This window comes from Anabrus simplex, chromosome 7 (assembly GCF_040414725.1).
Source record: "Anabrus simplex isolate iqAnaSimp1 chromosome 7, ASM4041472v1, whole genome shotgun sequence".
NCBI lineage: Eukaryota > Metazoa > Arthropoda > Insecta > Orthoptera > Tettigoniidae > Anabrus > Anabrus simplex.
In genome coordinates this window covers 163,904,110-163,932,019 of record NC_090271.1, presented here as the reverse complement: position 1 = coordinate 163,932,019, position 27,910 = coordinate 163,904,110, and the positions used below count along the sequence as shown (strand labels likewise).

Below are 27,910 nucleotides of genomic sequence, written 5' to 3'. Positions count from 1 at the left end.
TTATCCACTTGTATATTCCATTTCCTTCTCAATTTTCTCCAGATTCATTTCATATTGCTCATATGGCATCTTACGATCCAAATATAACCTGTATATTGTACCACATCTCCATTTCGTGGTATAACACCCTAATTCAATCATAACATTAACCACAATGTCTGTATAATATCCACCTAGCTCGATAGCTGTAGTCGCTTAAGTGCAGCCAGTATCCAGTATTCGGGAGATAATAGGTTTGAACCCCACTGTCGGCAGCCCTGAAGATGGTTTTCTGTGGTTTCCCATTTTCACACCTGTACCTTAATTAAGGCCATGGCCGCTTCCTTCCCACTCCTAGCCCTTCCCCGTCCCATCGTCGCCATAAGACATATCTCTGTCAGTGTGACGTAAAGCAACTAGCAAAAAAAAAAGGTATAATATCCACAACCGAAGTAAATTAACCTCTTACTTAAAATGGACAGCATTACGAATGCATAACTTGATTGTCGCTGATCAAATACATCCTAACCAAAGGATTGTCATTTTTAGTTAGATGACTACCTATTATCCTCCTACGTAGCTGCCTCTGTGGATCAGCGGTAGAGTGTCGGCCTCCGGATCCCAAGATAGCGGGTTCAAACCCGGCAGAGGTAGTCGGATTTTTGAAGGGCCGAAAAAAGTCCATTCGACACTCCATGCCGTACGATGTTGGCATGTAAAAGATCTCTGGTGACACATTTGGTGTTTACCCGACAAAATTCATTAAATCTCAGCCATAGACGCCCAAGAGAGTTTCGGTTTACTCGGTCTGCCACCTAGCGGGGGCCTAGAGTAAAACGGAACGTCGAAATTGACGAGCAGACAGCCAGATGGCGTCAAATTGAAATGTATGCACACGGTAGCTGAGGCCATACGATTATTATTATTATTATTATTATTATTATTATTATTATTATTATTATTATTATCACGTCGTTATATCAATGCTATTTCACACATGAATTCACTCTTCTTGAATTAAATCATTGACAGCACTGCACAATTATATATTACACGCAATTAGAAAATGGCAGTTTTCAAAACAAGCTATTTAAGTTACTTACTGTAATAATATATCAGTTGACTTATCTTTTTTTCCCTCTATTCCCTCGATGGTGTGTGCAGATGCTTTAGGACATCTAGTCAGATACGTCTGCTACATTGTGTCGGTCTCTGGGAACGTATGGGCAGGTCATCCCTCCTTCTCAATCATCTCGGGATGGCTCCGTCGACTTCAGGTCGCCATCTGCAGTCAGCCAGTCTTGGTCTTTTTAGTGCATAATGCGGCCATCTCTTGCGCAGTTAGGACAAAAATACAGATAAACTTGGTCAGTTTCATCATCTTAGTATTCAAAGCCTTCTAACATTCATAAACGTATTGAAAAGAAATGCTTCTTTCAATTAAATCCAGCTAACGTCTTGTAGACTACTAATATGTCTATGAAATTCTCACTTAAAATTCGATTTAGCTTTCTATATCTTTTTTTCAATTGCTGTAGGTTTTATTATTTTCTTGCCAGTAACTTTGAATGATATCTGCTACTTCTGCGTGGTGTCTTGTGATGTAGCCAGTTACGTAACGATTCCCAAAAAGTTGTTTCAATTTCTCCGCTTATTAACAAGTGATTCTACGCAATACTCCTGTAGCCTTACTATTTTCTCTTGATGTTATTCCAAATTATTTTCTATTCGAGCCTTTTGCTATGAATACCATCTTCTTTACGTAGCAATATGTTGTACCGTGCAGCTCGATATGATTTCTTCTGGAATTGTTTTTGTGATAATAAATTTGTAACAATCCTGTATCCTTCATTCTTTTTCATCGCCTTCTTGATACTATTTCTCGGCTTATTCCTGATATGAATACAATCTTCTCGACATTGACGATTAAATTTGTGTGTCGTGTTTAATTTTCTCGCGGCATAGCGTCCATTTTTCTTCCAAGATGTTCATTCCTAACAGTGAAATGGCACATAAGTAAATAAACACAGATCAACTTTGGCAAAAGAAAAGAAAGGAAGGAAGAATGTGGCGGTAATCACATAGCACAACAGACGTTCATATGAAATAAGAGAAATTTTTATCAAAAAGGGCATTGACATTGCATTGAAGACAAACAACAATAATAAGAGAATTTTATTCAATTCACATAAAGTTAATAATAAAGTGCCAAAGTTGTGGAAAACAATATACTGTATTGGACAATCAGGTAGGAGTTTGGAGACTAGATACAAGGAGCATGTGAATGCAGTAAGACACAGGAGGTTCTCAGCAATGGGTGAATACATGGAGTATAGTCATGAATTTATGGAGATAGACATGGAAATACTGCACACGACAATGAAAGGAAAATTAATGGAGCTCTAGAGAAAATATGGATATATGTAGACCAGATAAACAACAATGAACATAATTTAAATGAACCGCTGAATGAAGAAAATGTGATGTACAAATTAGCGTACAATCATACAAGGAAAATAGAAAGAGAGCGCGAAAGAAATAGTTCCGGTCGTTGACACGCTTCCCCTCCCCTCTCCTACATTATGTAGCCTGCAGCATAGCATCCAATCAGCAAGCTGTTCTCCTTGTAAGGTCAACGAGAGCAAGAACATGTTTGTTTTGGTTTAGACAAGCAAAATTTAGTTTTAATTTGACAAATTTTGGTTACCAGCTGAAACTGGAGCGAGAAGTAGGTAATAAAGTTGTTTTGATGTTCATTTATTTTAAAGAAACTTGATGGTTATGGCTTCCATAGTCGCACGTGATTAATAGGAGACATTGGAACGAAGTATATAAAGATATTTGATATTTGAAATGCAGATAAGAAATTTAAATATAATGTTTTTTTTAGGTGTAAAATAAGGAACAAGATTTAAGGAAAGAAGTTTTTTCAAGAATAGAGCCGACAGCCTTTCAACATTTTATCATATAGTGACTGATTTAATAGGATGTTATTAATTTCTTGTGAATTTTAATTTTTTAAGGTTTTTACACTAAATGATATAGTTTGGATAAATGATTGAACGGTTCAGACACAGAACGGGGATGTTTTAATATTTTCAAAATATTGTGTATAATTTATCTTATTGATGGCAGTGTTGTACAAATGTGTCAGTGACCACAAGATAGAAGAAATTTGGAAAATGAGAGTAAGGTAAGATTTCAGTAATACTAGGGATGTTTAAATTGTACACTGATGAGTATAGGGTAGAATTTAGACATAGATTATAATAGCAAGTTCAAGTATTCTTGTTGATATCTTGTACTGCTGAGGAAGGAAGCAGTTGAGCTCTCGAAACATGTACAGTAGGTAATATAATAAAATGTTAAGTTCTAACAAGGCGGAAAATGTTTTCATAGATTGAATGCAAGTCAGTACGGACAAAATTGAACCACCGTGGGTAAAATAATCAAATAGAAGTTCAGCTGCGCAATAAGTCCTATCTGTTTACAATATGACAGATTACCACCCCGTCAGCTGGCCAAGGTTAAGCCGCACTACCACCCACTATAGTTAAGTAGTTGCAGTTTGCAGTGCTCAATAGTACTGCACAACAAACTACCCTAGCCTCACATCATAATCAATGACAACGTGCTACCACACTGAAATCCAGAACTACACTAATTTTAAGGAGAATTTTGTACATAAAGATGGTGGTGCTAGTGCATAACCTGACGACATTGTATCAAGATCAGAATCTTGTTAGAAGACAGTGATCCTTCCTCTTTGCAATGGGAAAATTTAATACTGTTGATGCACATATTGTCTAGAAATTATGTCGATTGTAAACTTTTCATTTTTTGTAATGCTTACCGGCTCTGAAACTAGAGAAGTTTTTAAAATCAAAAACTATTAACAGCTGCTTAGAGAAATGAATATATATATATTTAAATTGAATGAGCTGGTATGTACAAAGAAAAAAATGTAGATTTCAGTTTATGTATACATATTAATGCATTTATTAATACAATGAAGTATATCAGTATAATATATCTATCATTCTGAAACGAACTACCTTGTAGTACAAGTTCCATTGATTTCCTGATCAAATATCTGTCCCATATTTTGATTACAAGGATCTGGCAACCCTACTCCCAATCGAACGCATTTCTCAAGCAAGACGTTTCAGACTCATTTTTCTACCATACTGGAAATAAATGACATCTGAGCTACTGTGGCCAATATCCCTGGTGACAAGATATGACTTGTAACGGACAGCTTCACCGGTTAGAAGAATGTGTGGCACAGAAGGGTGGTCATTTGTCCGGCGTCATATAAAAAAAATCATTAATGGAAATCCTGTTTTTAAAAAAAGCTGTTTTTTGCGTAAGGTAATTTTATAAATACACCAATTTAAACACTGTCTTCATTCATATTTACAGTTAATTCTGTCCTGTACTATGAACCTGTTTTGACTTTGTTATAGTTTAAACTCCCAGATCCAGAAAGTACAAGGGCGGATCAAATAAACAGGAATTTAAAAAAAAAGTATTGCATCAAACAAAAAATATACACACAGAAATCACTTCTCTACATAGTGTCTTGCCTTCCATACATACTTTCTCCATCGGATTGATAAGTTTTTGATGCCATCCTGATAGAAGGACGTGTGCAGAGCTAGTTGTGCACAAACTCTTCTACACTTAATCATCGAATCGCTGTTCTCCTAGGTATTGTTTGAGTGGTCTAAACAAATGGTAGTCGCAGGGCGATAAATCTTGACTGTACAGAGGGTGTTCCAGAGGTGTCCAGTGAATTTCCTCCAGTTTTTCCCGCGTTAAAGCGGCAGTGTGCGACCCAATTAAATTGAAATAACAAATAACGTAGTTCAACCTATTCAGTACAAGTAAATAAGAAATGTGGTGTTACATTCCTATTTAATTATAAGTAGGAGCGGTAGCGGTTTCGACCCCAATCTGGGTCATCATCAGCTGAATAAAATGCAAAAAAACAATGCATAGGTAAATAAGAAATTAAAGAATGAGTCTTTAACAAAAACAGTTGAAGAAGCAATATAAGAAAATGGGGATAGGCACTGCGCGATTTTAAATCGTAAAATCTAGAAGAAGTAGAAGGTCAGTCACTTAAGGCATGATCTTCTGAATAGTAGCACAACACACGCAGTTCGTCACTGTCTCAAAATGTTTATGAGAAGCGGAGAACAGTTAAGTGAGCCAGCCTGCATATACTATCAGGCGCGAAGTAACAATAAAATTTAGTAAATATGAAGTCCCAGAATTGTGTAGAAGTCGAAGACGAGTCGCTTGATTGAAGCAAATTGCTAGCTCCTGATGATCAGCGCAACATATTCAGTGTCCGGCGCTGTGCTTTCAAATGCCGACAAAACTCGGTGAATAGCTTAGTGATCCAGTCTCTAATTGTTTCGGTTGCGAGAATGTATATCTATATATATAAAATAAGAGTTTTGTCTGTACGTTGCTCAGAATTTGAAAAGAATGGTATTTCTGTATCAGTCATGTCCACAGTAACAAGAAAATGCATTTTTTACTTTTCCGTAATGTCTGTCTGTCTGTCTGTCTGTCTGTCTGTCTGTCTGTCTGTCTGTCTGTCTGTCTGTCTGTACACGCATCACGAGAAAACGGCTGAAAGGAATTTAATGAAAATCGGAATGTAAAGTCGGGTGATGAACCGCTACAATCTAGGCTATAAATTATTTTAATCACGCTGAGTGAAATGGTAGTTTAGGGGAAGGCCTAAAATGTAATTGTCAAATATTTATTTTATTAGTGGTCGTATCTTCACGAAAATTGGTATGCAAAGTCAGGGAATAGGTCCCTATAATCTAGGCTACCAATAATGTTATTCGCACTGAGTGAAATGGTAGTCTAGGGGAAGGACTGAAATGTAATATATATATATAAATATAAAATAAGAGTTTTGTCTGTACATTGCTCAGAATTTAAAAAGGATGGTATTTCTGTATCAGTCGTGCCCACAGTAACAAGGAAATGCACTTTTTACATTTCCGTAATTTCTGTCTGTCTGTCTGTACACGCATCACGAGAAAACGGCTGAAAAGAATTTAATGAAAATCGGTATATAAAGTCGGGTAATATGTCGCTACAATCTAGGCCATAAATAATTTTATTCACGCTGACTGAAATGGTAGCTTAGGGGAAGGCCTAAAATTTAATTCTCAAATATTTAAGTTATCATTGGCCATATCTTAATGAAAATTGGTACACAAAGTTGGGGAATAAGTCGCTATAATCTAGGCCATAAATAATTATACTCACGCTGAGTGAAATGGTAGTTTAGGGGAAGGCCTAAAATTTAATCCTCAAATATTTGTTATTAATAGCCGTATCTTAACAAAAATCGGTACGGGAAGTCGAGGAATAAGTCACTACAATCTAGGGCATAAATAATTGTATTCACACTGAGAAAAATGGTAGTTTAAGGGAAAGCCTAAAATTAAATTCTCAACTATTTGTTATTAGTGGTCCTATCTTAATGAAAATCGGTATGAAAAGTCGGAAAATAAGTCGCGATAATCTAGGCCATAATTAATTGTATTCACGCTGAGTGAAATGGTAGTTTAGGGGAAGGCCTAAAATGTAATTCTCAAATATTTATGTTATTGGTGGTCGTATCGATAAATACTAGGCCTACATAACTAAAGTTATACAGTTTTAAATATCTGATAATTTATATCATAGAGATATATCATGATCATAGAGATATTCATGAATTTGGATTTTTGTTACTAAGTCCATATCAGCGCCAAGTCAAGAGAACATGGGTAAACAGAATTTAATGAAAATCAGTATGTGAAGTTGGAGAATAAGGAACTACAGTCTACGCTATAAATAATTTTATAAGACGCCCTAATATTACAGAGTTGAAACAAAACTAAAGGTTAAGGCCTACAATACAGCTCATAAAACTAATCAACAATAACATTACATTGACCATTGTTTGTTGTGGTGGACTTTGTGTCTTCTGTTGCCACTCATCTACGATATATAGGATTACTGCTGTGTACCGAGTATTTTTTTAAATTTACCTTACGTCGCATCGACACAGATAGGTTTTATGGCGACGATGGGATAGGAAAGGGCTTGGCCTTAATTGCAGTCCCAGAATTTGCCTGATGTGAAAATTGGAAACCACGGAATAGCATTTTCAGGTCTGCCGACATTGGGGTTCCAATCCACCGGATGCAAGCTCACAGCTGCGCGCCCCTAACCACACGGCCAACTCGCTCGGTTGTGCCGAGTGTAACAGCCTGCTTGAATATTGGCAGGAAGTAACTGGGGAGTTAGATAACTTTCTTCTTTAGCATGCCATTCCTCTGGTTCATAAATTTTCGGATACTACTGGTACGTAACACACTGGTTTATCATAGCATTCGAGCTATTCAGTCCCTATTCTGAGGCACCGATTGGAATGAACAGTGTGCATATTTAAGTGAATTATGGCAGAGGAGTGTTCACAGCTGTCTGCGGTCTGGTCATTCCAGCTATGGAACTGTGGACTGTTAGATTGGCACCGTAGTACTGCAACAGACTATCCTCATTTTTTCTGTATTGAATAGGTGGAAATCAAAGTTTTATTGTTCTCCTTTTAACCATAGTACTGTTCGTTGAAAGTGAGAAAATGTGCGGGGTTTCATTTGATCGAGTATTTTATATGATAACATTGCTTTTATTATTATTTATAAGTTTCATATTCCGTATTGATTGGATTCAATGTAATAGATAAGAAAAATGTTCCACCGATCAATACATTTATTGTGGATGAATTATTTCTTATCTATTACAACATTGCTTTTAATCGCTACCTACAGTACCTGTTAATGTTTTTGTAATGGCCTTGGTTTACTTCAGTTAGGAAAACCAGAAATTCAGTCTTTCTGAGAATCCCGTAGCGAAGCACAGATACATCAGCTAGTATCTATATAATATATATATATAAAATACAATTTAATATAAAACAAGTATGTAACTAGGATCTTGTAGATTCTTTAGAACAGTATGCGACCCTGCATTGTCATGTAGTCACACAGGTTTACGTCACTCCAGTAATGCATGTTTTGTTTATTCACGGATCCACGTAACTCAATGTGCTTCATCTGACATAAGCAAGGTTCATCCTCTATTAACACTAATGAGAAGGGAAATAATGGAAAAGGTCCAATACTTTGGAAAATGAAGGTATCGGCCAAAGAAAGACAAGGACCACAAAGGGCATGAAACTGAAAGACTCGTGCATAATGCTGTCCGGGTCAGAAAAGAACAAGAGTTGACCAAGGGTGGTCAGATAGGATAGATGAAAGTGGGGAGCCTAATAAAGTGGAAGCAATATCAGGACTCGGCTAAGGGTCCCATGGTCGCCAACCCATGCTCCCAAGTTGAGCCTCTGGGACCCCTTTTAGTCTCCTCTTACAAGAGGCTGGGGATACAGTGGATTTATTCTACTGCCCCCACCCACAGGAGGATGTGGGCAACTTTGAGCTTATAGGGATGAAAACTGAAGCCTTTGTACACTATTCTTCTGAATGTACCATCTGAAATATCCAAAGCTGCAGACTGGCTCCGAGTAGATTTCTTTACACTGCAAGATAGCAACACAAACATTTTCAACCACATTTGGTGTCTGCACAGTTCTCTCACTCACTCCTGTCTTATTACAGGCAGATGTAAATGATCTAAAGGAACTAATGCTCCAGTAATGGTGCATCCATATGACACTTTCCTATGGCATCCCAAATTCAAATGTTGCTTGAACGTGCGTTTTGTACTAAATGCACTATCATTATTCAGTGGCAGAAGCACCATGCTCAACAGACCACCTCTCCATGTTGACCATATCAACATAACGGCAGCTCTTTAACAATATGCCATGTCATATGCTGGTCTTTGAAGTACTATGCGAATCAAGATATGCTGTGAATGCAGTCACTCCTTGTGTTAATGATGTATCGAATTAGTTGACTCCATGGTATGGGTCATATAGCTGTAAGCTTGCATTCTGGAGATACTGGGTTCCCTACAATTAGCATCCCAATGTTTTTCCATGGTTTCCCCTTCGTACACGAGACACAACTCCTTGTCTTTTCCAATCCCACTATCACTGAAAACTCGCCCATGTTAGTGCATCCTAAAACTGAAAGCAGAAAAGAAATTACTGATGTGTTTTACTTGTAATTAAGTGTTTTTCCATTATTATGTTCTCTTTTAATGAAGAGATGATATTCTAACCAATTTTTGTATGCTTCATTTCAGGCCTTGGAACAGATGGCCTTGGAAAATAATGGTCAGATAGTTTGCCCAAAGACAAAGGAGATTTATTCTTTCAAGAAACTGGAGAAAGTATTTGTAATGTGAACACAACATAATCGGCATACAGTTTGTTGAAAAGAACATTTTTAGAAACTGGTTGTAAGATACTTATATACATTGTATTACTGTTGTCTCTTTTGTAAGGCACATTTGCATGATATCACTTGAAAGATATTATCCATTTAAAATAATTATTTCAAATGCCTCAATTATTAATCATTAATAAAAATATACTACTATTTTGCAACAAAAAGTCTTTGTTTCTGCCCATAATTTCAATCTATCCCCTGCTTTGTAGATGAATTAGTGTGGTGATGTAGGCTTTCAGTGCCATCATCATTTTCTGGGCCTTAGTCACAGTGCTAAGAAATGTCTTAGGTTTCATCTACTTTACAGCCCGCCTCTGTAGTGTAACTGTTATCCTTATTAGCTACCATTCTTGGAGGACTGGATTCGATTCCTGGTATTGCCAGAGATTTAAGAATGGCAGGAGTCTGGTATGGAGTTTTAATGGTACATGCAGCTCACCTCCATTGGGGGTGTACAAGAAAAGAACTGCACCACCTCAGGACGAGGATATGAGTTTACTTCACCTCTTTATAGCAGATCTAGTCAAGACAGTTTCACGATCAGATCAAATCTTGTGTAGCCGAGGTGGAATCTTCATCTATACCAGTTTTTTTTTTTTTTTTAAGAAATGATTCCAAGGCTACTGCCAACTATTTCTGAGTACTGGGAGCAAGATTAAGAGAAAGCCTTCTTCCAAAGAAATTGAAGGCAATGAAATACTCACTTCAATCATCTTACATGTAAATGAGCATAAAACTAAACAAAAAGTAACAAAACCAAAGAGCCTGAAAGACAATATCTACTCTGCTCAAAAAAAGAAATTTTGTACAAATGCATAGTGGGATGGGGATTACACTAGACTGAGTGGCCAAAAGTCATGGGAAAGTGTGTCCCATTAGAAAATGTACCGTGTATGTCCCCTGAGCATTGCAGCTAGCTGCAGCGTAGCTGAGCAGTCTGTCACAGACAACAGTGTCATGAAGATGGCAACACGTTGCGAGTTAACAGACTTTAAACGTGGGATGATCATTGGCGCACAACGCATGGGCCATAGCATTGTGGAGATTAAATGCGAATTCGGGTTTCTGGGGTCAACAGTGTCGAGGATGGATCTTCAATATCACAGAGAGAATGTTACCACATATGTCACGGGAAGACCCCAGGTGTTTAACGAGCGGACATCGTGTCGCCTTCGCAGAACTATACTGGGCGCTCAACGGGCTACTGAGAATCAGATCACCGCCCAGTTAAATGCCAGGAGTCAGGAACCCATTTCTACTAGGACTGTAAGGTAGCAACTGCACCGCATAGGCTTCACCAGCTGACGACCAACTCGTGTCCCTTTGCTGACACCTCAACACAGCTCATCAACGTGCATGGGCCTGTGGATATTAGCAATGGACCATGGAACAGTGGCGGCATGTGATATGGTTCAATGAATCCCAGTTCCATTTGTCTCAAGCTGATGGGCACATGAGAGTGTAGCGTATGCCCCATGAAGCTATGGATCCTGCGTGTCAACAAGGTTGTGTCCAGGCAGGAGGCGGCTCAGTTATGGTCTGGGCGACGTTCTCATAGTCGCAATTTGGCCCCATTGTCTGGCTGCAGGGAATGCCGACCGGTGCACGTTATGTGGACATTCCTTCAGACCATCTGCATCCATTTCTGGCCCTCGAGTACCCTGATGGAGATGCCATGTTTCAACAGGACACTCAGCCATGTCACCGCTCTGTGGTGGCACGCAGGTGGTTGAAGGAGCACTCCAGTGAAGTTATGACCATGGATTGGTCCTCCAGATCCCCCGATCTTAATCCAGTCGTCCATTTATGGGATGCTGTCGATGCTTCTGTACGCTCCATGAATCCTGCACCAGCTACACAAGACCGAGTATGTGTAGCAATGCAAGATACATAGGTCCAGATCCCTCCAGAATGATTCCATCACCTTGTAGAGTTGATGCTTCGCCATATTGCTGCCGTTTTAAGGCCTCGATATTAACATCACATTCAGTGTCTTCCCATGACTTTTGGCCACTCAGTGTATTACGGCAATAAACAGTCCTGTTTATAAAACAGGCTCCACTGACATCCAGATGTTCAGGAGATGTCAGTGTTAGTTGGAAGATATAAGTGACTCTATTAAAGTGTATGCAAAGGTTAGTCTATGTGGAATGTAGTGTTTACAATTCATGGCTAATATGTGGGCTGAAGTAGGCAATGGAAGAAGCAATTGTTGTCAAATGAAACCATTCGTGCACTTATGCTACTTTAAGAAGGCTACTTACAGAGGTATGTTGACAGAGTGCTAAGGGTTGCTCAGAATACAATTTGGTATCTGTGTAAATGTTTCCAGGAGACTGAAAGTGTTGACAGGCATCCTGGCACAGGCTGCCAAAGGAAGTATAGTTTTGAATCCGCCGAATTACAGCACGAGGACCAGGTGAACTTCGCCACTTGAAAGAAGACAAATAAATAAATAAATGGAGGTGGATCTGCAGCAAGCTTCTGGAGTATGAGTAAGGGACCAGACAGTCAGCAATAGGCTTCGAGAGGCCAATTTAAGATCTCGACAACCTACTCGAGTACCTGCACTGGACAGATATCATGGTAGTTTGTTAGATATCATCCTTACTGGCATCTTGTGATGTTGCCGAATTAATCCTTTATCGCATTAGAACATTCAGATAGTCGCCTGCAATTCTGAAGAGGATGTTGGGAGAGATTTTATCTGACAGCTTATTATGGTGGAGGAAGGCGTAAGTCTTATCATGAAAACCGATCGATCATTCGCAATGAATCCATAACTGTTCAACGGTACATTGACGAAATTTTAGTGTGACATGATTCCTCACGTGAGGCGCCTTGGTGAAAATATTCATAAAGGATTCCAACATCATTCGGAGATACCTGCAAGAGCACCACATGCAACGAAAAGAGTGGCCGTCCAGAATTCCAGACTTGTATATGGCTGAACAAGTCTGGAATCAACTGGAGCAGGGCCATCCACACAGCGCTCTGGCCACGCTCTAAGCCAGTGCTCCAAGCGCTTTGATGGAAGGTAGTTCCGGTTGTGGTGGGAGGACCTTGACTGGCTGAGCACGCGGTCTGCCCGCCGCGCCAAATTGAGCAGCCAATCAATCAGTTGCTAGTCTAGTTCGATGCGCTTTGTTGACAGCATCTAACTAAATCAGTTTCGCTGTTGTTATGACTAAACATCATACAAAAATAGAAAACAGGGAGTGGTGAAGCAGTACCCTTTAAAGCAGAGTAGGAAATTTCATTTTTCTGTACAGCTTATAAAGGACATGCCAAATGTTTAGTGTGCCACTGAGATTTAATGTTTAAAAAACACAATTTGGAACAACACTACAGTGCCAACCACAGGGATGATTACAGTGATTTGACAGATGCCAGTCGCCAATCGAAGTTGGAAGAATTGAAAAAATTTCATGCAGCACTGTTCTGTAAGTATTATTTTTTAATTTTAAAATGCTTGTTTACAAATGGGAATGAAGAAATTATTTAAATATCTGAAGAACACTAAAATTGTGACTTGCTATATTTTTGTCTGATAGGAGATAGAGGAGACCTACAAATGTTTGATGTGAATTTCCAAAGCTGGGAAACCCTTCGCGGAAGGGAATTTAATCAAGGAGTGCCTAATGAACGCAGTGGCATGCATTTGTCCTACGGAGCTAGTCGAGAAATTTGACAAAATCTCTCTTTCTCCTCAAACTGTGGCTCGCAGAATAGATGACATGGCCGCTGATATGGAACAGCAATTAATGGAGAAGGCAGCAAATTTTGTATCATTTTCCATCACCCTCTACTAATCAACCGATATTGCGGACACACCTCAGCTCATTTTCATTCGAGGGGTGGGTGACTATCTTCGGGTCACCGAGGATTTCCTAGACTGGTAGCTCTCAAAGACACCACTACCAGTTTCGATATTTTCCAAGCTGTGGAGGGTGTTTTTGAGTCAATGGTATTAAAATAGGAGCAGTTGACAAGTGTAATGACTGATGGAGCTCTTGCTTTACGTAGTCTACGCACGGGGTTCCACAGCTATGTAAAATTAAAAATGGCTGAGAGCGGTAGTACCCTAATGGCGGCGATCCATTGCTTGATACACCAGGAGGAAATCTGTGCAAAAGTCGCAAGCTTAAAGACAAATGGTAAACTATCTTCGCTCCCATGGACTCGCACCGTCAGTTCAAAGAGTTCTCAATTGACATTGAAGTGGAGTATGCAGATATCCCGTACCATGCAGAAGTAAGATGGCTGAGCAAGGCAAAGGTGCTTCGTGGTGGTTTTTGCTTGCGGAATGCAATAGATACCTTTTGTGACATGAAAGAGCGTGATCCTAAATGGGTGGCGGACTTGGCATTTTTAAGTGACATTACTGCCCATCTGAATACTTTGAACACTTCGCTTCAGGGCGAAAAGCACAATATTTGCGATTTGGTGGAAAAAATTCAAGCTTTCAAAAGAAAATTGATTTTGTGGGAAAACCAGTTGCATGCAAGGAACACGGGACATTTTCCATTGCTTGAAACTGTGAAAGAAGGTGCCGACTTTGAGTACTTGCAGGTAATTCGCCAATTACAAGAAGAGTTTGAAAAGAGATTTTCAGAGTTATCAAAACTCGGAGCGATGTTACATGTATTTGTTCAACCATTTTCTCTTAGTGCAGACAGTGTTCCACAGGTATTTCAATTAGAGTTGATGGAACTGAAGAGCAATGTTCGTCTTAAAGACCGCTTTCTAATGTCATGGGGTTTAGAAGAATTTTACAGCAGCTTTCCACAAGAAGAATACCCCCTTTTGTATAAACATGCGTATAAAGTTCGGCTCAACGTATATTTGTGAGTGTTTCTTTTCGGTTCTTAAGCATACCAAAAGTAAACATCATGTAACGATGAGCGATAGAAACTTGCACAGTTGTTTAAGAATAGCTGTGTCCAGAAATATTGTACCCAATTTGGAGAAGATAGTTTGCTCCAAAATTAAAAGCTCGTATAAACGTCTGCGCAAAAGTCGCCCTGTACTTTCTGTTCATATTAGTAAAATTTTGTTGAATTTTTCTCTCAAATATGTTCAAATTTCAGTTTTGAATAAATCGCATTATTCTTTACTTAACACTTGAGTTCATTTCCTGCACATTCCATACATCGGACTACCATTCGATTTGTATATGTGGTATATTTGTTATGGCAAAACAGCCCTATCAGTATGTCAACAATCCCACTAAAGCCGCCGGCCGCATGACTGTACGTACATATCTAGACACTGCGGTCCGAATATTGTCCTCTTGTCTCAGGTCTCCTCGCTACCACAGTGTAGTGGTGGTAGGGGAAGGAGCGCTAGTCTGACTGCCCAGTGCTCCCTGAGTGCAGTGATAGGATGGCCCTGAACTGGAGCAGTGCATCTGAGCAAGACATCCACCGCCCTAAACACTACAAGGCCTTAAAGACACTCTTCTGGAAGAGTGGGGACGTCTGCCTCAACTGAATATGTAGCCCCTTGTTAGAAGCATAAGAAGGCATTGTGAAACAGTTATCCATGCGTGGGGTGGCAGTACGGTGTGGGTGGTTATTGGGTGATTTGAATAAAAATGAGATGTAACTCGGAGACAAGTCTCGAAGGAGGAATGAGACGGAAGTCACTTGCGAGACAGAACTCGTCATGTATATGAATAAAGTTTGTCGCTAACGAGACTTGTCTCCTTCCGCTTGAGATGAGTCTCGCACACTGGCTCTGGTATCTGTCAGCTGACGAGTGAATTAACAATCAGAGAACTATGAAGAGTGGTTTTGTTGGAACAGATGAAAGTGTTAGATTTAAAAGCGAAAAAGATTGAAAAGCGACAGTGTGTTCTCGAAAAAACAGAAGAACTCATTTCAGTGCAAAAACAGATTTTGCAACTGCAAATGGAAAATATTTTACATGAAAGGGAGAAAAGAGCAGAACAAACAAGTACAACCAAAATGGAACACCCACCGATATTTTTTCATTTTGAATAGTTCTTGACAGACTTTTCTTCTTCAGTTATGTTTCACTTGGGAACCTATTCTACCTATCAATATTCAGTAATCGCTAGTTCTTATTTCAATTCTTTCTAGGCTTACATAAACGTAGTGGCTCGTACACTTAGTATACTTGAACCCCAGCTTGGGAACGACTGATTTAAAGTTTCTTTTCTTGTAAGTTTCCTTCAAGATATTGTGTAAGAAGTTACATTGTATTTATCATCACATTTAGAATCCACATACAAATGCACAATTTTCTGCGGTCATTGAAAGTCATTCAAACACGTTTTAAACACGCTTTGTACTTCATTCTTCACGAATATGAGGAGTTTATTGATCATACCTGTGCATAGCTAGGGGTGTTTCTGCATATAATGTACTTTTTCTACAATTTGTTTTCTGTCGCACTTACATAGATAGGTCTTATGGCGATGATGGGACAGGTTTAGGAGTGGGATGGAAGCCGTGGCCTTAAGGTACAGTCCCAGCATTTGCCTGGTGTGAAAATGGGAAACCACGGAAAACGATATTCAGGGTTCTCGACAGTGGGGCTTGAACCCACTACCTCCAGGATGTAAGCTCACAGCTGTGCGCCCCTAACCACGCGGCCAACTCACCCGGTATATAATATACAACCAATACCTATATACTGTTGCATAAACTGTCTAAATTTCAAACTTTCAAAACACAGAAATAATACAAAATGCTATCCATATTCATTAACGAATATAACTAACAAGGGAGTTGTTTGATTTGGACCGGACAAATTGCAATGAAACTTAGTAACATTATGAGCTATAGACATCTGGAACTCAATGGTGATAACCGTTCTGCCGTGAAATACCATTTTCGTACCGGTATTTATTGACAGTAAATTTTTGCTCCAGTTGTACATGGAACGTGGTGTGTAGATGGCAGCGATTTCAATGAAACATGGTAGGATGATCAATTAAGACATCAGAACATCGCTGCATGATTGACGTTGTTATATAGGTTACCCGCAGTGTGACAAAATGAATCGCTCTCAACAAGAATCCGATAAGGCTATTTATAGCATGCAAGTTCATATACAAATGACGAGGATTTCATATTACATATTTTAGCTGCAATTGTAAATGACAAAGAAGTATTAAAAGCCTAATATTTTGAAATATTCATATCCTGTGCATGTTAGTAAAATGGGTTTGACGAGCAAGACATTCTGTTCATGTTGTCAAAATCTAATTTTCACTCTATAGCGCACTGTTTAATGTAACTTTAAAATAGAACTATCAGTGCATTTCTTCAGTGCATACGCGAGGTCAATACAGCTGAAAACCACCCAGCTTTTCTTTAGCAATTAATTATAACAATGTCGTTGATTTTATGACAAAGTGAATATCAGCAATAAATTTAAGACAGGTAGATTGACAATTCCTGGAAGTTTCATCGAAATCGGTCTGATCCAAACCAAATGCTTCCCTCGTAGTATTCGGCGCAAGTGAGATATTGGTGCGATGGTTGAGAAAGAGCAGCATTCATAGAGGCAGCAAATCATTGGCCAAATAACGTCATTATGCAAATCTGTTAAATGTTGTGAAACCAGTTACAGCATATTTTTTTCAAGGGCACGAGCTGCCGGTTGAAACTTTTAAATAAACTTAGAAACAGTGCAATCAAAAAAGGCATGATACGGCACTTAAACATAAATGGGGTAGCTTACACCAGGACCGAAGATACTCGCACATTCGTTCAATACCATTTGGCCAACATGTGATAGAGAGCAATAATTTTCAGACTTGAAAAAAATATCCTTCCAGATATCAAAATGTGAATAATAATAATAGATAATTTCGTGTGGCTATTTCTAGCCTGGTACTGCCCTTGTAAAGCAGACCCTCCGACGAGGATGGGTGTCATCTGCCGTGTTATTGTAGTGGAGTATAGTGTTGTGTGTGAGTTGCAGGAATGTTGAGGATTTAAGGTTAAAATCTCTGACCCGACAGCAAATCGAACCCGGGGCCCCCTGAACCGAAAAGTACCACGCTGACCATTCAGCTAAGGAGCAGGACAAAGTGAATAATGAAAGCCTTGAATAATTGTAGGTCGTATCTTAAACATAGCTATGTTTTGTTTCGGCCTTTTCCGTGACTGCATTTCATTTATAAAATGCTAGTCGCATTTTGTGAATAGAAAAAATGTTAACGTACAGAAAAAATCACAAATGTAGAATAGATTAAGAATAATTAAATTAATTTAATAATTACTAAGAAAATTATCAGAATTGTATGTTGCACGGTTTTGCATATTTCTGGTTTGATTTTGAACATCTTAAACTTTATGATGCATGTAAATCCTATCGCAAAGGCTATCATCGTCATCTTTATCATTATTGTTATATGGAATATCTCGTGTATTGGCTCCAGAAAATGTGCTAACCATTCCACATTTTCTTTCCGGTAACGGTAGAGATCTTTATAATCATGTTCGAGAGAATTTCTTCGTGCTTTATAAATTTTTCTTCTCCGTTGTAAAACCATCATAAACTCCGCCATCACGTTTTCAGCCTGATTCTATCGGCTTGAGTCACCTTCTGGGCTGTCTCAAGAAATTCTGAGACCAGTCTCCATTCAGAGAGACTAAACTCCAGTTTATTCATATACATTTGGAGATGTGTCTCCGGGAGAATCTGCTAACGAGCTGTGTCTCAAGGAGCAAAGGTCACTGCTGAGACATTGCTTTTTTATTCATATACATTTGAGACATGTCTTAATATTTATGAGACAAGAGATACGTCTCCGGTTTATTCATATCACCCATTGTTTTAAGAGGAAGTGCAACTGGAAGAGATCTGACCCTTCGTAAAATGAAGGTATTGGCGAAAGAGAGACAAAGATCATGAAAGGTATTAAAATGAGACTCCCTTGGCCATTCAAACTTTATACTGTTGGGTTTGTAAGAGAGCAAGAGTTTACCAAAGGAGGTCAGAGGAAAGATGAAAGCAAGGAGGGTGGCACAAGTAAGTGCAAACAATGTCAGACTCGACTAGAGGAACATGGTGTCCAACCCATGCTCCCCCAAGTTCAGAGCCTCTGGCCACCCTTTCAATTCCTTCTTACGGCGGAGAGGGGTTACCCTCTCAATCAACTAAAACAAAGAAAGGCTCCAGGTCCTGATAACATCCCTCTGGAACTGATACAGCATGGAGGTATACCCTTGAAGACTAGACTTTTCACACTCATCCTCTTGATTTGGGAAACTCGAGACTTACCTGATGACTTGAAGAATGTTACCATGATCACTATCTTCAAGAAAGGCGATCGTAGCATATGTGGGAACTACCGTGGTATATTGCTTTTGTCAATTGCAGGTAAAAGTCTCACAAGAATTCTATTCAACCGGCTCCAAGTTATCTCAAAGAGGATTTTGCCTGAGTCTCAATATGGTTTCCGAACATCAAGAGGCATAACAGATATGATCTGTGCTAGACAGCTCCAGGAAAAATGCGGAGAGCAACAGCAGCCTCTGTATTCAGTTTTCTCTGATCTGAAAAAAGCCTTTGATTCAGTACCAAGATCTTCTCTTCTTCTTCCTGATACGTTTCTGCTTATGCAGGTCGTTCAAGTACTAAGATCAGCTCTGTGGAAAGTATTGAGACATTTTTGATGCCCTGAACATTATGTGGAATTGGTTCAAGCTCTTCATGATGGCATGTCTGGACAGGTTCTTCATGGTAACTCAGTATCGGATTCATTCCCAATCACTCGTGGATTGAAACAGGGCTGTGTGCTTGCTCCTACAGTCTTTGCACTGTACATGGTTACCATGATGATGATGCTTGTTGTTTAAAGGGGCCTAACATCGAAGGTCATCGGCCCTACATGGTTACCATGCTGCATGAATCATCTGCATATAACTTAGGCATGGAGATTTTCATTTTGATGGAGGTCTAATCAACCTGGCAAGACTTCACCCACAAAGACGTACTCTGGTTACTTAGGGTGACAGAACTGCAGTATGCAGATGACACTGCATCTCTTGCTCTAACACCTACAGAACTACAACAGTCAATCAACTGCTTTAAAACTGCCTGTGATTGCTCTGGTCTTGCCATTAATGCGAAGAAAAAAAACTAAGGTACTTGCACAACCTGGCCCAGGATTGACTCTTCCTGAGTTCAGTATCTCCATCTTAGACACAACATTAGAGCAGGTTGATCATTTTTCATATCTTGGTAGCATCTTGTATAAACTGTGTACCTGCGAACAAGATGTTCACAAAAGAATCGGGGCTGCTCATGCAGCATTCGGACGGTTAAAGTACAGAGTCTTCATGAATGATGATCTAAAACTACTTAACAAACTCATGGGTACAAAGCTGTTGTCATTTCCACACTACTGTATGGCTGTGAAACTTTGGCACTCTACCACCGTGATAGCAAAAAAACTTGAGCGCCTCCACCAACAAAAAATGAGATACATCTTTAATATTAAGGGGGAGAGAAGAGCTAAATATAGAACCATTAGTACAGAAGATACAGAAAGCAAGCTTGAGATGGTTCGGACATGTAAAAAGAATGGGAAATTAATGGGTAGCAAGAAGGGAATTGGAAAGAGACCAGTTGGAAGACCGAGAAGAAGGTGGATGGATCAGATTTGGAAGAACATGGAAGCTGAATTGGATGTGGCTGAAGTAATGGAGCAGGAAAAGTGGAAGGACAGAAAGGAGTGGAGGAGGCTTGTTAACCACACGCGAGCGACTGGATTGGGACATCAATGATGATAATAATAATAATTTTGTGTGGCTATTTCTAGCCGAGTGCAGCCCTTGTAAGGCAGACCCTCCGATGAGAGTGGGCAGCATCTGCCATGTGTAGGTAACTGCGTGTTATTGTGGTGGAGGATAGTGTTATGTGTGGTGTGTAAGTTGCAGGGATGTTGGGGACAGCACAAACACCCAGCCCCCGGGCCATTGGAATTAACCAATGAAGGTGAAAATCCCCGACCCGTCCGGGAATGGAACCCGGGACCCTCTGAACCGAAGGCCAGTACGCTGACCATTCAGCCAACGAGTCGGACATCAATGATGATGACGACGACAACGACTATGTGACCAACACGGCAGTTCTCGACAAAGTGCAGCTAAACAGCATTGAGGCAACAATTCTCGCTCATCAACTGAGATGTTTAGGCCATGTTCACCACATGAGTGATACCAGGCTTCCCCCCCAAATTCTTTATGGTGAACTTTGCTCCAGCAGTAGACCTCATGGAGCCCCTCTTAAACGTTTTAAGGACCAGCTGAAACACATCATGAAGACAACTGGTATATATATGCAGATATGGGAAGAATGTGCCGTGGACCGTTCACTGTGGCAGAACACCACATCCACTGCTGTCAACTTGTTCGAAAGAGAACGCCGCAGACATCAAGAGGCCAAGCAACAACTAAAAAATCTCCGTCAGTTACAGCCCTGCCCTCCTGCATCCATTTTGCCAAGATTGGTCTGTTTCGTTATCGCAAATGCATCCATAAAGTGAGTTGATCTGCTCACCTTATGCAGGAAGAAGTTACATATACTCAGATTGAGGTACAGCCGACGATGAATGTACTGCCCCCATGTACAGAGAGTGGAATGATATTATTCCTTATTTAGATGCTTAATTATCATGTAACCATTTAGATGTATGAGCAGGAACCACTTGGTTTATGATTCATTTTTCAATATCATGTACTGAATATCGAAAGAATGCTTTTAATTTCAATATGATCTGGTATGTGTGAAACTTTATCTGTCCCTGTAAAAATTAAGAGGGGAATTCCTCAAGGCAGTATTGTTGGACCTTTATGTTTTCTTATATATATCAATGATATGTGTAAAGAAGTAGAATCAGAGATAAGGCTTTTCGCAGATGATGTTATTCTGTACAGAGTAATAAATAAGTTACAAGATTGTGAGCAACTGCAAAATGATCTCGATAATGTTGTGAGATGGACAGTAGGCAATGGTATGATAAACGGGGATAAAATTCAGGTTGTGAGTTTCACAAATAGGAAAAGTCCTCTCAGTTTTAATTACGGTCTTGATGGGGTAAAAGTTCTCTTTGGGGATCATTGTAAATACCTAGGTATAAATATAAGGAAAGATCTTCATTGGGGTAATCACATAAATATGATTGTAAATAAAGGGTTCAGATCTCTGCACATGGTTATGAGAGTATTTAGGGGTTGTAGTAAGGATGTAAAGGAGAGAGCATATTTGTCTCTGGTGAGACCTCAACTTGAGTATGGTTCCAGTGTATGGGACCCTTACCAGGATTACTTGATTCAGGAACTGGAAAAAATCCAAAGAAAAGCAGCTTGATTTGTTTTGGGCGATTTCCGACAAAAGAGTCGCGTTACAAAAATGTTGCAAAGTTTGGGCTGGGAAGACTTGGGAGAAAGGAGACGAGCTGCTCGACTAAGTGGTATGTTGTTATTTATAAGCTTCATATCCGTATTGATTGGTATCACTATATAGAAATAATATGAATCACCACCTTATCAATACACTATTTTATTTACTACCAAACTGGTAAATAGGGTCAATACCGGTTTCGACCCCAAAAGGGGTCATCCTCAGTTGACACATACAAAATATCTACAAAAACATCACATATAATGGTTAATGTTTAAAATTCATATGTCATTAAAATGCTGGTAAGTACATCTTAGTTTGGATATGCATATATTATGGGATTTATAAGTTTGCTCTATTTGAGCATTTATATAAGTCTTCTGTTCCTTTGTAAACAGTGTCAAAAGTATTGTATTGAATGTAATTCATCCATTTGACAAAATGCTAGTGGATTGACTATTAAGTATGTACATTTACTGAGAGGTACATGCTATTCTACTTTACAATTTATATTACACAATATGAAGTAAAATTATTGCATTTGCACACATGATGATATTAAGTTCAATGTAGGGTCTTAAAGATGTACTGTTTGGATTTTCAGTATCCTGATTACATTTCATGCAGTGGTTTGTAAGGTTTCCTTATTCACTTATTTAGTTCAGTTAAATACATAGAAGAACCTTATTGATTTGAATTCTTATGACTAAAATATTGGTATTTGATACCTTGTTGACGTGGATCCTTAATACTAATGTATAAGTTTGTAGCACCTTCTATTCTTGTTTTTTGTCTTAAAATAGAGTTGTGTCTTGACACTGTTTATTTTATTAGGCATATAAAAGTCTTGTTAAAATGAACCCTTAGGGCTAAAACACCGGTATGAGATACCTGTTAAAATACTTTAGATTAAAAGTACTGATATGTGGTGCTATGTGCATATTCTTAAAACATAAATGAGTTTAACATAGTTTGATACGACAAGTGACAAGATAAGAACGCTTTCTTAATAACATTCAAGATTTCCAGCTACAACAACACCAGCGTCCCACAAAATTGCCAGTTATTACTATCATAATGTTGCGCAATTTCACTCGTAATCCATACAGCATGAACATGTATTCGGCCCTATTCAAACAAACATTTATATATTTCTAATGGACCAGCCATTAAACTACAACAACTAATCATAATAACCTACAGTACTATTATCAAACTATGTTAAACTCATTTATGTTTCAAGAATATGCACATAGCACCACATATCAGTACTTTTAATCTAAAGTATTTTAACAGGTATCTCATACCGGTGTTTTAGCCCTAAGGGTTCATTTTAACAAGACTTTTATATGCCTAATAAAATAAACAGTGTCAAGACACAACTCTATTTTAAGACAAAAAACAAGAATAGAAGGTGCTACAAACTTATACATTAGTATTAAGGATCCACGTCAACAAGGTATCAAATACCAATATTTTAGTCATAAGAATTCAAATCAATAAGGTTCTTCTATGTATTTAACTGAACTAAATAAGTGAATAAGTAAACCTTACAAACCACTACATGAAATGTAATCAGGATACTGAAAATCCAAACAGTACATCTTTAAGACCCTACATTGAACTTAATATCATCATATGTGTGCAAATGCAATAATTTTACTTTATATTGTGTAATATAAATTGTAAAGAAGAATAGCATGTACCTCTCAGTAAATGTACATACTTAATAGTCAATCCACTAGCATTTTGTCAAATGGATGAATTACATTCAATACAATGCTTTTGACACTGTATACAAAGGAACAGAAGACTTATATAAATGCTCAGATAGAGCAAACTTATAAATCCCATAATATATGCATATCCAAACTAAGATGTACTTACCAGCATTTTAATGACATATGAATTTTAAACATTAACCATTATATGTGATGTTTTTGTAGATATTTTGTATGTGTCAACTGAGGATGACCCCTTTTGGGGTCGAAACCGGTATTGACCCTATTTACCAGTTTGGTAGTAAATAAAATAGTGTATTGATAAGGTGGTGATTCATATTATTTCTATATAGTAAGTGGTATGTTCCGAGCTGTCAGTGGAGAGATGGCGTGGGAGGACATCAGTAGATGAATAAGTTTGGATGGTGTCTTTAAAAGTAGGAAAGATCACAATATGAAGATAAAGTTGGAATTCAAGAGGACAAATTGGGGCAAATATTCGTTTATAGGAAGGGGAGTTAGGGATTGGAATAACTTACCAAGGGAGATGTTCAATAAATTTCCAATTTATTTGCGATCATTTAAGAAAAGGCTAGGAAAACAACAGATAAGGAATCTGCCACCTGGGAGACTGCCTTGTGATTGATTGATTGATTGATTGATTGATTGATTGATTGATTGATTGATTGATTGATTGATTGAACATATTGACACAGTCCAAAAGATACAAATATAGGACTATACCTTCTGGTGTAAGTGCAATTCTGACTGATGCCCCTATACAATAAATAGTAGTTTGTGCAGTAGCAAGTCTGGTCGAAAACAGCCATGAGAATCGTGTAAAACCATCCACACACACACACACACACACACACACAAGAATGAATTTATTCCCATTCCCTTTTGATTGCAGGAAAGGTCCCACATAATCAATTTACAATCGCTCCATGGGGCAAGAGGCTTGGTGTGATGACAATAGCCCTACTTTGGTAGACAACGTGGGTTTGCTAATCAAACAAGTTTTGCAAAACCAGTTCTTTAATTTTGCCATCCATACTCTTCTAGATAAACAGTTCCCTTATCTTCTCTCTTGTTTTAAAGATGCCCAGATGTCCTCCTAATGGGGTCTCATGGTAATATTTGAATATCATAGGTACTAGAACTGCTGGAACAACAATTTTAATCTTTTGATCATACCTCGAGGGGCAACACAGGACTTCATTCCTCAAAACATAAGGGAGAACATGTTCCCCAGAAGAAAGGGTTTCCATGATGGGAGCCAGCACCGGATCTTCACATTGGTATTTAGCTATGTCATGATATAGTATAGGGGCATCAGTCAGAATTGCACTTACACCAGAAGGTATAGGAAGTGAAGGCGGAGGGCCTTCCTCCGAGTCAACAGAATTACCATCACTGGAAAACATTCGGCTTAACCCATCTGCAACCGCATTCTCAGATCCCCGAATATGTTGCACGTTAAACTGAAAGGCTGAAATTCTAATCGCCCAATGGGCGATACATCCCGTACGATGAGGTCTAGCTAATACCCATCTTAGGGCCTGATTGTCAGTTTCTAATTCAAACTTAACGTGCTCAAGGAAAAGGCGGAATTTTTCTAAGGCAAAGAGCATGGGCAGTCCTTCTAACTCGTATACAGAGTATTTGGCCTCTTGAGGTGACAAGGTCCAAGATGCATAAGCGATGGGCCATCTTCTGAGTTCAGCTTTCTGAAAAAGAACTGCAGCGACCGCCGATGAAGATGTGTTGGTTTGTATAATAAATTTGCTAGAGAAATCTGGCATAGCCAAGACAGGGGTGCTGCAGAGGGCTAATTTGAGATTTTCGAAAGGAAATGTTGAGAAGGGCCCCATTCGAACTTGACACCTTTCCTGCGAAGAAGATTCAGAGGTGCCGTCCTATTAGTGAAGTTGGGGATGAATTTCCTAAATAAGTTTACAATGCCGATGAATCTAGCAGCCCCTTTAACATCTTTGGGAGGCCTGGAATTACGACTGGCTTGTGTTCTGGAATGATCAACTGAAACTCCATCAGGTGACACAACATGCCCCAAGAAGGACATAGATGAATCAGCAAAAGATATTTTTGACAGCTTGACCATCAAACCCACTTTACAAAGGCATTTTAGAGCTTCCTCTAGATGAGCTAAATGTTCTTTGAAGGTCTCAGAGAAAATAACATCAACATCGAAAATAGTAAAGATATTCAAATTTAATATCAGGGAAGTCCCTATCTAGCAGTGTAGTAAGAATCGCTGCACCCATGGGGAGCACAAAAGGCACACGGTTGTATTCATACAGGTTCCAGTCTATAGCGAAAGCAATTCGATGTTTCGATTCTTCCGCCAGAGGTATCTGATTATAGGCTTGCTTTAGATCTTAGATGGTGAAGAACTTAGCCTTATTAAACCAAGAAAAACATGACTGCAAGTTGAGAAGGGGTACTGATTGTAGAACAATCTTACGACTCAACATCCTGTAATCAACTACTGGCCTGAAGCCATCTTGTGGGTTTGGCACCAGAAAAATAGGTGAAGAATATGCCGACTTGGAGGGTCGAATGATACCATCACTCAACATCTTATCTATAATTTCCTTGAGGGCCTTCATTTTAGGTGGAGATAGCCTATAAGGAGGAAATCTTACGGGAATCGAATCCATAACCTCTATCTTGTATTCAGTTATGTCAGTCACCCCAAGGTTTTTCGGAAACGGGTCAGAAAATGACTGACATAATTTATGAGTGCAGTTAGCCTGATCCTCAGGTAGATGCGTAAGGTCTAATGCCATCTCAGTCTGAGGAGGTGAAATAAGTGAACATGAAGCAGAATTACATATCAAAATGGGTATATGGACATTATTACCAAACTTGAGTGTGCATGACTTCTTTTGAAGATCAAGCACCAAACCGGAGTGAGACATGAAATTGGCCCCTTATATTACAGGGCATGACAAATTTTTATCAATACATAACTTAAATTTCCAGGTAAATTTTGAAATATGAATTTTCACATGTGAATGCTAAAATTTCTAAAGGGGAAGAGTTGGCTGAAACACATTTTACACTGGAAGAAACATATTCACAAATTTAAAACAGTACTTTAACTTACAATCCTATTCTTCAGAAATAATGGACACAATACTTCCTGAATCTAACAGGGCAGTAACTGGTTCATTTTGAGGCATTCTTTAGGATCTTCAAAGAAAGTTTTAGACAGTCTTCCTTCCTCAGTACGTAAAATAGTACCATCAGATTTCAACTGGGCTGAGCCTGGACGCACGGACAGGCGAGAGGACTCTGGCAGGCATTCTAGTCAAATTGAGTTGCTGCTGTTACTAGAAGGAGTACTACTCTGTAATTTATAATTCTTAGTTAGGTGTATTAAATGATCCACATTTGAAACAGCCTAAAGAAGATGACGGTCCATTCTTAGATCCATTTGTTTTCAATAGGGGACACTTGTTTCTTAAATGGTCCACAGACCCACACGCATAACAGTTGCGGTGAGTGAAACTTCAGCGAGGGGATAGCCGAGAAATATTAGAAGAAGGAAGAGGGTCCAGAGCGACTCGCAGAGTATCGGCATATTTCACTTCTTCTGCCGACATGGACATGGCCTCAAGTTCCCTAAATATTTGTGGACGGGAAGCAAAACACAAATATGATCTATAAGAGGGTGAAATCCCTTCAATGATAGTCTGTACAATTTAACCTTCAGAATAGCAGAAAGCAAAATCTCTAGTTTAAAACTTAATATCTAGTATGAAGTCAGCTAGATTTTCATCTAGCCTTTGCACGTGGAAGTAATATTTTTGAATTAGTGATGACAAGGTTCTCGCAGGGATAAAGTTTGCCAACATGTGAGCATGGAAGGTTTCAATGGAACTCCTTTCCGATGTAGCCTTAACAATCTTATCTGATAGCACACCAACTGTGTTAGAATAGATTATTTGTTTTGTAAAATTTGTGAGTGTGATAGGGTAAACACCGAAGCATGGTCCTGGAGTTCTATGAGAAATCTTAAGAAAGCTATGATATCAGTCGTGGAGTTAGAAGAAAATCTAGAAATCCCCTTAAGCAACATGGTGAAAGGATGGGGTTAGCTGCTAAAGCCTGGGGATATTACCGGAGAGACAGCCGGAGGTTGAAGAAGTTTGAAAGTGGCATTACTTATGAAAAGTGGTGGGAGATGTTGTGGATTGCCAGCAGGGTTTGTAATTTGTTCAGATGGGGCAGAAGCTCATTGTTGCTTAACCGATTCTCCACTGTCAGAAGACTTATTCGGGTGTTCTTCCTCATTCATAGTTTATGGCACAACATAGTCGCTCTTCCCACTAACAAACCCAGACAACAATTGGTTCACTTTGA

The 27,910-nt window shown here is 39.0% G+C and overlaps 1 protein-coding gene across 1 annotated transcript in view; it reads left to right on the top strand.

Annotated features, from left to right (window-relative positions):
* Nucleotides 1–9,577, top strand: part of Kaz (Katazuke) — a 127,750-nt gene extending 118,173 nt beyond the window's left edge. Inside the window, exon 8 of the mRNA XM_067151425.2 lies at nucleotides 9,268–9,577. Coding sequence (XP_067007526.1) covers nucleotides 9,268–9,369 — 102 coding nt within the window. The 3' untranslated portion in view covers nucleotides 9,370–9,577. The remainder of the gene's footprint in view (nucleotides 1–9,267) is intronic.
* Nucleotides 9,578–27,910: the final 18,333 nt, after the last annotated feature.